The sequence below is a fragment of the Cervus canadensis genome, chromosome 6 (assembly GCF_019320065.1).
Source record: "Cervus canadensis isolate Bull #8, Minnesota chromosome 6, ASM1932006v1, whole genome shotgun sequence".
NCBI classification, from domain to species: domain Eukaryota; kingdom Metazoa; phylum Chordata; class Mammalia; order Artiodactyla; family Cervidae; genus Cervus; species Cervus canadensis.
In genome coordinates, this window is record NC_057391.1 from 79,623,556 (window position 1) to 79,635,387 (window position 11,832).

At 41.9% G+C, this 11,832-nt stretch overlaps 1 protein-coding gene across 1 annotated transcript; it reads left to right on the forward strand.

Annotated features, from left to right (window-relative positions):
• Positions 1-2,280: 2,280 nt before the first annotated feature.
• Positions 2,281-6,230, forward strand: LOC122443835 (acyl-coenzyme A thioesterase 1-like). The gene is made up of 2 exons (XM_043472508.1): positions 2,281-3,139; positions 5,262-6,230. Exons 1-2 carry the CDS (start codon positions 2,870-2,872, stop codon positions 5,868-5,870), a joined length of 879 nt encoding a protein of 292 aa, XP_043328443.1. The 5' UTR covers positions 2,281-2,869; the 3' UTR covers positions 5,871-6,230.
• The last annotated feature ends 5,602 nt before the right edge of the window (positions 6,231-11,832 follow it).

Here is an 11,832-nt window from a genome sequence, read left to right on the forward strand (position 1 = left end):
GGGCCTGAAACAGGAATGGAGGAGGCAGCAGAGGATGGGATAGTTAGATAGCGTCACCCACTCAATGGATGTGAAGTTGAGCAAACTCCGGGAGATAGTGGGTTTCCCAGGTGGCGCTAGTGGTAAAGAGCCTGCCTGCCAATTCAGGAAACAGAGATGCGGGTTTGATCCCTGGGTTGGGAAGATCCCCTGGAGGAGGGCATGGCAATTCACTCCAGTCGTCTTGCCTGGAGAATCCCCATGGACAGAGAAGCCTGGCGGGCTACAGTCCATGGGGTCGCAAAGAGCCAGTTACGGCTTAACAACCAAACAACAAAAACAGCATGAAGGAGGGTCTCTTGCTATCCACTGGAGATCTTCTGAACTGTCAGTTAATTTTACCATTTCATAAAATGCAACCGGCCAATGAAAAAGTGAAAAAAAAAAAAAAAAAGACAAAAAAAACTTATCCTCATTAGGAATCAAGGAAATGCAAAACAAGACTACACACTACATTAAACATCCTCAAAATTTAGAAGTCTAACATTACCAGTGTTGGACCAGTATGTGGAAGAAAAGGAACTTGCATACACTGCTAAAAAACAAACACAGTTATTCATCTACTCTTTCTTAAATCTTAATACTGTGGAAGTTAGAAGCAAAGTTGTAAAACTGAAAAACTTTAGAAAGAAAACTTTAAATCTGCCTGCCAATGCAGGAGACATGGGTTTGACCCCTAGTTTGGGAAGATCCCACATGCTGCAGAGCAGCTAAGCCTGTGCACCACCACTATTGACCCTGTTCTGTGGAGACTGGGAACCCCAACTCCTGAGTCCTGGCACCACTACTCCTGAAACCCACACACCGCAGAGTCATGCTCAGCAACAAGGGAAGGCACTGAAATGAGAAGTCCTCGCACCACAGCCAGAGAGTAGCCCTGGCTCTCTGCAACTAGAGAAAAGTCGGAGCAGAAACAAAGACCCGGCCTAGTCAATAAATAAACAAATAAAATTAGAACAATATAAGGTACTTGCCTTATAATTATTCCTTAAAATTTGTACATTATATACAAATTTTTAATGTAAATAATGAAAAGGTGAAATAACTAGAATCATACACAGTAGGTAGCTTTTTGGGCCTAGGATAACACATTTGAGATTTATTATTTTTGCTTCATATGTTGGTAGCTGCTGCTTCTTGTGTCTTAGAAGTTTCCCATTAAACGGATGTGCCAGTTTGTTATTTCATTTGCCTTTTGGAGGATATTTGAGTTCCAAGACTTTGGAATCACTGCAAACACACATCCAAGATTTTGTGTGACCACAAATTTTCATTTTTCTCGAAAATGAAATACCTGGGAGTGAGATTGCTGGGTCATAACTTATGTTTGACTTTATAAAGTATGTTTAACTTTATAAGAAGTTGCTCAGCTTTTTCTCAAAGTGATTGTATCAATGTGTATCCCCACTGTTGCCCTTAAAAATAAAAGGTAGTTACTTGGCTAGTAAAAAATTTGTTAATTTGGAAATAACAGAGAATTACAATTTGGGACAAGCAAGACATGACAAAAACCATAGGCAAACCCAACAAGCCAAGAAGAGGGAAGTTATTTAATAGAGAAAAAGGAGGAAGGTGGGAGGAGTTGTTTTGAACAAAAGTCCATTGGCAAAAAGTGACAGTTTAGGGTGATGGTGGTTTCTCACTGGCTGAATTCTTGGGGTAGTCAGTTTCTGGGAGGGGATGCAATGTACATCTTTTTTTGTTGGGACCTGTGACTGATGATTCTTTCCTGTTAATGATTCTTCTGTTGTGATTTGTAATTGACAATCCTTCCTAAAATTGATGTGGAGTGGTACTGCTGAGAGCTCCCCTTCTGTCCTCCAGATCCATTATGAGGTTCCCTTTTATTAATTTTCACACTACCGGCAATGTGTAAAGCATCCAGTTGTTCCACATCCTCACTAGCATTTGGCATTGTCAGTTTGGGAGGGGGTGCAGAAGAGGGCAGTGATTTTGCTGTTTTCATTGTAACTGGTTTTTTAAAGTATTTATTTATTTCACTACACTGGATCTTAGTTGCAGCCCGTGGGATCTTCACTGTGTCATTCAGGATCTCTCCTTGCGGTGCATGGACTCTCTAGTTGTTGCTCTTGGGCTCAGTACTTGCAGCACATGGACTTAGTAGTTGTGGTGTGGGGGCTTACTTGCTCCTCAGTATGTGTGATTATAGTTCCCCGGCCCATGATGGGACCCTGTCCCCTGAATGCAAGGCAGATTCTTTGCCACTGGACCACCAGGTAAGTCCCATCTGTAACTTATTTTTTTATTCTTTTTGTTTTTTTGGTTGTACTGGGTCTTCCTTGCTGCTTTGTTGCTTTCTCTAGTTGCATTGAGCGGGGACTACACTTCGTCCTGGTGCTCGGACTTCTTGTGGAGACTTCTCTTGTGGAGCACAAGCTCTAGGGTTCCTGGGCTTCAGTGGTTGTAGCACTCCGGCTTAGTAGTTGCAGCGGCATGCAGGCTTTAGGGCGTGAAGACTTCAGTAGTTGCAGCACTCCGGCCCTAGGGGGCGGGCTTAGTAGCTGTGGCACAGGGGCTTAGCTGCTCTGTGGCCTGTGAGATCTTCCCGGACCAGGGATGGAACCAGTGTCCCCTGCATTGGCATTGGCAGGTGGATTCTTATCCACTATACCACCGGAGAAGTCCTGTAACTGATTTTTACTCACAAAAATAGTACATGCTCTTTGTAAAACTCTGTGTGGCTTTGAGGCCCTGGGTATAGAGGGGAATGTGGGTTTAGCCTGTGCCACAGTCTGGACCTTTGAAGACCTGAGTTGTTTAGCATTTCTGATTGTCAACAGAAAACTCTGACATCTCCAAATAGGCAAAAATGGCTTTTGCCACCACTAAAAAGAGTTTCAAGTATCGTTTAGTCTTGTGTTTTCTTTCTTTTCAAGAACCCGGGCCCTTTCCTGGGATTATGGACATTTTGGGAGCTGGAGGTGGCCTTCTGGAATATCGAGCTAGTCTGCTGGCTGGGAAGGGTTTTGCTGTGATGGTGCTGGCTTATTACAACTATGAGGACCTGCCCAAGAGCCTGGAGAACCTCCACCTGGAGTACTTCGAAGAAGCTGTGAACTACCTGCTTAATCACCCTCAGGTTGGAACTTCTCTAGTTTCATGTTCTACATATCAGTTCTCCTTCTCTGAAAGTCTCTTGGTTTTCACAGAATTTGACCAAATTCTTGACAGCCATTCTCTGCCCCCAACACACACTACCTTTCATAGTTACTTTTCCCAGAGAGTTTCCATGCAATTAGATATTACTGCTAGGTTTCCTGCTGGTAAAGGTGTCCTGGTTGAAATTATGGAATTTTATATTCCAGTATTTTGTAGTATTTCATTACAAGCCCAAACACATTGAGAACCCTGGGTTTGACCCAAGAAGTTGAGGAAAAGGGGAAGGAGATCACTGTCTCCAGTTTAAATGTTTGTGTTTAACAAACCTCTCCTTAATGTGCCCATCTGAGAGCAGAGTATTCAGTTTTAAGGAGGTACCTGGTGGCAAAGAACCTGGCTAATAGGAAATAGAGGTTTGGGATATCAGAGGAATAGAAGATGAACCTTGCTTATTTTATAATTCAATCAGTGTTCAAGGTGAATAGAACCACTGGAGCTCTTAGAAAAGGTGGCGGGGTGTATTGGAACCAGCACAATATGTTTGATAGAGAAAAGTTAAATGTGAGATTTCATCTTGCCACTTAACTAGCTTAATGACCTTGGGGCCTGTTTCTTCCTCTCAAAAACTGAGATGACAATAATATCCCATTTCCAGTGTCTTTATGAGAAATGAATGGTTGAAATCAGTTAAGGGTGCCCTTGTAGAAACCATGACAAAAAAAAAAAAAAAAGACTGCTGTTTGAAGGTCAATCAAAAGGCCATTTATAACAGAAGTGTTTGGTGGTTGACAAGAGCAGTGCTTATGGAATAGGGCAAATTACCCTGGAGGGGACTGAGTAGTGAATAAAGAAAGAAAATAAGTCCAAAGATTCCCACAAGTTTTTCTGTGAAGGGAGTAGAAACTAGGTCAGAGTGGATTTGAGGTCAAGAGACTGTTAAAATGCAAGAGGTACTAGAACTAAAATTTACCTAGAGTTAAAGTGTAAGAGGTACACCGATGGGGATGAACCAGTAGAGAAGAAAGTCACAAAGGAAAGAGAGAGGAAGTCATTGCAGGAGCAGAGTCACTGAGGATGAGAGTGGATGAGATCCCAAGGACAAGCAGAGGGGTGGCCTTGGAGAAGAACAGAGCTACTTAGGAAACAGGAGGGAAGCAGGGAGCTTGCTTCATGTGGAACTAATCACACTTGGAAGGGGAAATGAGGACAAGTTCCTTCCTGATAGCTTCTGTTTTCTCCATGAAGCAGGATGGGATGAAAGTGATGGGGAATAAGGCTTAAAGGGGCTTACAGATGTAGGAGACAAAGTGAAATGGTCTTTAAGAGAAGTGGAAAGCAAACATCAGTGATGTGTGGCAGGACTAAGGGCCAGTATGGATGTTTATTTGAAATTTGTGGTCATGACATGAAAGTAAGTTGTGTCAACACAAGTGTGTATTTTTTTCTGTAGCAGTGTTCATTTGCACAAATGCAGGCCCCAAGGAAGTGAATAATAAGTGCATTTAACTGAGGTTAGAACTTTTTCAGGCAAGTATGACCAATTAAAGTAGTTAACAGTGTTTGCAGGAGAGTAGAAATAATGATGAAGCTTGAAATCTAAGCTGGATGAGGTGGGAAGTGAGAACATGAGAAGGCACTGATGGTGAAGAAATGGTGGTCAGAGTCTCAAAGAGGTGGCAGTGGGCACCACTAGAATGGCTAAGCTGGAGGTAAATAGGAGGGTGATTAGAGAGTAGAATGCTTGAAGCTGAGATCTTGGAGATGATATACTTACTGATGACTCAGTTTAGGTTATGACAATGGGAGTGTGTATCTTCAGTGGGAGAGAGAAAAAGATCACTGGAGGTTTGGAGGTCAAGGGACTGTGAGGCCAAAGTATTCAGTTCTCATCCACTTGGTTGTTGAAGACACCAGGAATGGTGATGGAGAAATTGCAGAAAGCAAGTACAGAGGAAGGTAGGCCAGTATCTCAAGGCTGCAAACCTTGATAACTGGGAGAGCCCAGATTCAGGCTCAGTTCCCCGACTCTCAAGTCCAGGCACTACTGGCCACACTGCACCGTTCATGGACTCATTCTCCTTTTCCCTTTGACCTTTTCTCAGGTGAAGGGTCCAGGAGTTGGGCTGCTTGGGATTTCAAAAGGAGGTGAGCTCTGCCTCTCCATGGCTTCCTTCCTGAAGGGCATCACTGCAGCCGTCATAATCAATGGCTCTGTGGCTTCTGTCGGTGGAAACTTACACTACAAAGGTGAGATTCTGCCACCTGTGGGTTTCAACCAAAATCGAATCAAGATGACTAAAGATGGCTTTGTAGACATTGTGGAAATCCTGAACTGCCCTTTGGAAGGACCTGACCAGAAGAGCTTCATTCCTGTGGAAAGGGCTGAGTGCCCCTTCCTGTTTCTTGTGGGTCAGGATGACCACAACTGGAAGAGTGAATTCTATGCTAATGAGGCCTCTAAACGCTTGCAGGCCCACGGGAAGGCAAAACCCCAGGTCATCTGTTACCCAGGGACGGGGCACTACATTGAACCTCCTTACTTCCCCCTGTGCCCGGCTTCCCTGCACACCTTAGTGGGCGTTCCTGTCATCTGGGGAGGGGAGCCCAGGGCTCATGCCAGGGCCCAGGTAGATGCTTGGCAGCAGCTCCAGACTTTCTTCCATAAACACCTGGGTGGGGATAAGGGGCCAAGCTGTGATCTTTTATGCTAATCTATCCTGGGAATAGCTGCCACATTAGTGTGTATGTGTAGTTTTTTCTTTTCTATAATTACATTTTCCCCCTTCAATATTAAAGTGAATTCATTGAGAATTTTTCAAGATTTTTATAAATTCCATACTTTTTCAGTTGTTTGGGAAGAGAATGATTCTACAGACACCACAGCAGGTGGAGAAAGCATACCCTTTAAAACCTAACAACACATAACTGACAAGGCTTTAGTTCTGAAAGGAAGAATTGTACAATTGCTGCTGGGTAGTTTCTTGAATCAATTATACTTGAATTTGTATAATAATTTGTTAATAAGTGATTCTGCTATATATGTATAAAAATCATATAAAATATCAAAAATATTATCAGACTGAGTGTCTCCTTTAAGAATGAAAGTGAACATTTTAGCTGTAAATTAGTAGCTAGATTACTACTTAGTAGTAGTTTTTCTTCTGTCCCACTGTGAGGCAGATGTCATCTCCATTTTACAAGACTCAGAAAAATTTTTGCATGGTGCCTGTAGAGCTGGGGCTCAGTATCCCCACATCCAGTTTCTTCTCTCTTTGTTAAGCTCATCCATGCTCTCTGCAGGGTAACAGCCCCAGCCACAGGGAAAGGAAGTGGCTCTTCTTTCTTCTCCCTAAGTTTTCAGTGGATTTCCTGGAATTGAAGTGTAAGGGTAGGGGTGGTTTCAGGGCACTAATGTTGAAAGTGTAGATCTGGAACAATGTTTAACTGTGGCTTTAACCTAGTGGTACAGATTTGCAGGAGCTGACAGGCAACTCAAAATGCCTACACCCCTTCCCTCGAATGTTAACAATGTGTGTGTGATTTGCCCTCCTCCTTCCTCTTTCCTATCTTTATGTCTCTCTTTCCACCACTTTCTGTAAATAGCATGTTCTATGACAGTTGAAGAAATCTCCAGTTAACCAAGCTGGAGAATCCAGCTTCTCTAGAAATTCTGGGGCTGACATGAGTGATAAAAAGCATCAGAGACTTGGCAGCTAATGAATGACCAAGTCAAATCTATAGACCAAGTATTTCAAATGACACAGAGATGGTTTCCTCTTCAAATTATTTTGCAATGGAGGAGGTAAGAAAAGGGGGAATACAGATGCCACAGGCATGCCTTATGCAGGGGACCAGTGAAACTACCTACTATTGAGTAGAAAATTAGAAAAGAATTCAGAGAGATATGGCTTTTGATATGGGTCTTAACTGATTGGATTTCTTTATTTTTTTCTGAATCTAAAGTAATAAAAATTCATAGGAAACTTGGAAAATAGAGACAGTTATTCAGTAGAAAAGGAGTTGCATATAATCTGTTTACTAGCAGATAGTGCACTTTGGAAAACTCAGCAGTGGCCACAGGACTGGAAAAGGTCAGTTTTCATTCCAATCCCAAAGAAAGGCAATGCCAAAGAATGTTCAAACTACCACACATTTGCACTCATCTCACCTGCTGGCAAAGTAATGCTCAAAATTCTCCAAGCTAGGCTTCAACAGTATGTGAACTGAGAAATTCCAGATGTTCAAGATGGATTTAGACAAGGCAGAGGAACCAGAGATCAAATTGCCAACATCCACTGGATCGTAGATAAAACAAGTAGAATTCCAGAAAAACATCTACTTCTGCTTCATTGATTGTGGTAAAGCCTTTGACTGTGTGGATCACAACAAACTGTGGAAAATTCTTAAAGAGATAGGAATACCAGACCACCTTACCTGCCTCCTGAGAAACCCGTATGTAGGTCAAGAAGAAACAGTTAGAATTAGACATGGAACAACAGACTGGTTCCAAATTGGGGAAGGAGTATCAAGTATCAACAGTATACATCAAGGCTGTATACTGTTACCCTGCTTATTTAACTTCTATGCAGAGTACATCATGAGAAATGCTGGGCTGGATGAAGCACAAGCTGGAATCAAGATTGCCAGGAGAAAGATCAATAACCTCAGATATGCAGATGACACCACCCTTATGGCAGAAAGTGAAGAGGAACTAAAGAGCCTCTTGATGAAAGTGAAAGAGGAGAGTGAAAAAGTTGGCTTAATACTCAACATTCAGTAAATGAAGATCATGGCATCTGGTCCCATCACTTCATGGCAAATAGTGGGGAAACAATGGAAACAGTGAGAGACTTTATTTTCTTGGGCTCCAAAATCACTGCAGATGGTGACTGCAGTCATGAAATTAAAAGAGGCTTGCTCCTTGGAAGGAAAGTTATGACAAACCTAGACAGCATATTAAAAAGCAGAGACATTACTTTGACAACAAAGGTCCATCTAGTCAAAGCTATGGTTTTTCCAGTAGTCATGTATGGATGTGAGTGTTGAACCATAAAGAAAGCTGAGCACCAAAGAATTGATGCTTTTGAACTGTGGTCCTGGAGAAGACTCATGAGAGTCCCTTGGACTGCAAGGAGATCCAATCAGTCCATCCTAAAGGAAACCAGTCCTGAGTGTTCATTGGAAGGACTGATGTTGAAGCTGAAACTCCAATACTTTGGCCACGTGATGCGAAGAGCTGATTCATTAGAAAAGACCCTGATGCTGGGAAAGATTGAAGGCGGGAGTGAAAGGTTGTTGCTGAACCACGAAAGACACTGGGATTCTTGGCCTCCGGAGGAGAAGAATTCAATCCGGTACCAGAGATGAGGCTTGATGGCTCAGAGCTTTCGTGTAGTAGTTTTATTAAAGTATAAAAGAGATAGAGAAAGCTTCTGATGTGGACATCAGAAGGGGGCAGAAAGAGTACCGCCCGCTAGTCGTTAGCTGGATGTTATATAGCTACTAGCAGTCTGCTAATTAAAGAAAGGAAATGTCTCAAAACTCAGAGAATGGCACCAGGTGAGTCATCCCGGGCCATAAAACGATTGACATGAATCTTGAAGAAAGGCAGATTACCATACAAATATATAGTTTCATTAACATAGATTAGGAGAACAATGTATGAGTGTAACATACTGGTTTATCAAGTTGGTTCTGAGCCTAAATCTGAGCCTTTAGGTGGAACTGACTTGAAGATAGAGTCTAGAGTAAATGCAGAGTACATTAACATAGCTCAAGACAAACATTTCCATAAGAAAAATGCATTGGTTAGCTCAAGGTTTGAGAAAAGTTAAGTTCAGGTAGAAGCAGGTGTCTTTATGGCAACACAGAATTTTAAAAGAAACCTCTTTTTAAATTTGTATAGAGAAGGGGGGAAAATATAACACTTGTTTGTTTCCTCCTGCTGCTTAAGAGAGAGAGAAAAAATGTCTGACGCTTGCAGCCTATTTCCTCCATTTGGAGACCCCTGGCCTTCCTGCCTGTTACCCTCTCAGGAGGAGAAGGTGACGACAGAGGATCAGATGGTTGGATGGCATCACTGACTCAATGGACATGAGTTTGGGCAAGCTACAGGAGTTGGTGATGGACAGGGAGGCCTGGCCTGCTGCATTCCATGGGGTCGCAAAGAGTCGGACATGACTGAGTGACTGAACTGAACTGAACTGAAGAAATAACTTACAGATTTCCTACAATGATGTATGTATTTAAACTACTCAGAAACTGACAGAAGTAAGATAAACAATAAGTGAAGACATAGAAGATATGAACTATATAAATAATTAACTTGATTAGATAGAGTCATAGAGAGAAAGAGAGTAGGAAGCTTTGTTTCCAATAGACAGATAATACATCTTCTCAGTTCAGTTCAGTTCAGTCGCTCAGTTGTGTCCAACTCTTTGTGACCCCATGGACTGCAGCATGCCAGGATTCCCTGTCCATTGCCAACTCCGAGAGTTTACTCAAACTCATGTCCATTGGTCAGTGATGCCATCCAACCATCTCATCCTCTGTTGTCCTCTTCTCCTCCTGCACTCAATCTTTCCCAGCATCAGGGTCTTTTCAAATGAATCAGCTCTTCGCATCACGTGGCCAAAGTGTTAGAATTTCAGCTTCAACATCAGTCCTTCCAATGAACACTCAGGACTGATCTCCTTTAGGATGGACTGGTTGGATCTCCTTGCAGTCTAAGGGACTCTCAAGAGCCTTCTCCAACACCACAGTTCAAAAGCATCAGTTCTTTGGTGCTCAGCTTTCTTTATAGTCCAACTCTCACATCTATACATGACTACTGGAAAAACCATAGCCTTGACTAGACGGACCTTTGTTGTCGAAGTAATGTCTCTTCTTTTTAATAAGCTGTCTAGGTTGGTCATAACTTTCCTTCCAAGGAGTAAGCATCTTTTAATTTCATGGCTGCAATCACCATCTGCAATGATTTTGGGTCCCCCCCCCAAAACCTGCCACTGTTTCTATCTTCTTTTCAAATACTCTTAAGTATTTATAAAACTTGACAATGTTCAGAACATTAAGAAGTAATAAAGTACCAAAAGTACTGTTGACTGAAAAATCCAAACCTGAAAGTTGAGAATTATGTTTTATTTGGTGGACAAAACTGAGGACTTGGGCCTGGGACACAGCCTCTCAACTCTGAGACTGTTCCAAAGAGGTAAGGGAGGAGCCAGGTTATATAGGGTTTCCCTAGTGTCTTAGTTGGTAAAGAATCTGCCTGCAATGAAGGGGAAGACGTGGGTTCAATCCCTGGGTTGGGAAGATCCCCTGGAGAAGGGAATGGCAACCCATTCTAGTATTCTTGCCTGGAGAATTCCATGGACAGAGGAGCCTGGTGGGCTACATACAGTCCATGGGGGTCACAAAGAATTGGACACGACTGATCAACTAACATTTTCACTTTCTTTCAGGTTATGTAGGGGTTTTGCAACAATGACCAGGCAGTTGGGAACATCAAAAGACTACTGTTAAAGAAAACTAGGTATCTCAAGTTAATAAATTAAGTACACTTTTGTGTTTAGGAAGATACATGAGTCTGGGCGTATTGAAATAATCTCTTTGATATATACCTTAGCTACCTAGGGCCAGTATCCTGGTTTTTTCCCATTCTGAGTCCCCCCAGGATGCACCTCAGGGGAAGCCTGTCTGTCTCCATTCTGAGTTCCCTCAGTGTCACTCTCAGCTGTGGCTGTACTGGCCTAATGCCTGGAACATCCTTTGTTTACTGATATGGCAGGCAATATTTTTCATTCACAGTAGAAATGATGCAGACTATATTTCTTAAATACAGTTGGAGTAAAATAGAAATTAATAAGAGATTTACCAGAGAGAGTAAAAGTGGAATTTAAACACATTGGAAAACATAGGGTTGATAATATCTCTATCTTTCAAAGTCGTAGATTTAGTTGAAATTTGATGGGGCAAGAAATAAACACACGTTATTTAAAATTACAAAATTAACCAAGAGAATAACAAAAAATAATAATACATCTATCAACACCTGGAGGAAGAAGAAAGAGTAAGTTGAATGTTCATGAGTCAGTAAATAACTACAAAATGCAAAAATTAAGAAATAAAGAAACATGCATAATATTTAATACAATGAAGGTAACCATAAAAACAAGTGAAAATACAGATAGTTAAAAGAGGCTGCTTGAAGAACATGGGACTTTTTTATAGGGCAGTGGTGCAAAACCAGACTGCTGATTTGCATTTTAAGTTTTTTCCCACCCTTATACTTATTACTGTGCAGAAATTGCATTCTAAGCTGCTTCAGTCATGTCTGACTTTTTGTGATGCTATGGGCGGTAACCGGCTTGGCTCCTCTCTTCATGGGATTCTCCAGGCATGAATACTTGGGTGGGTTGCTATGCCCTCCTGTTGAGGATCTTCCTGACCCAGAGATCGAACCCGTGTCTTATGTCTCCTGCATTGGCAGGTAGGTTGTTAACCACTAGCGCTACCAGGAAGGCCTATCTGGGGAAAAAATTAAAATTTTCAATTTATACAAAAGCTGTTTCCAAACAACTTAGATTAAAAAGGAGTCATAGAAATTAAAAACTATTAAGAGGTTATGATGAAATAATATGCAAAACACATTTAACCCTTGAGCAACACAGGTGT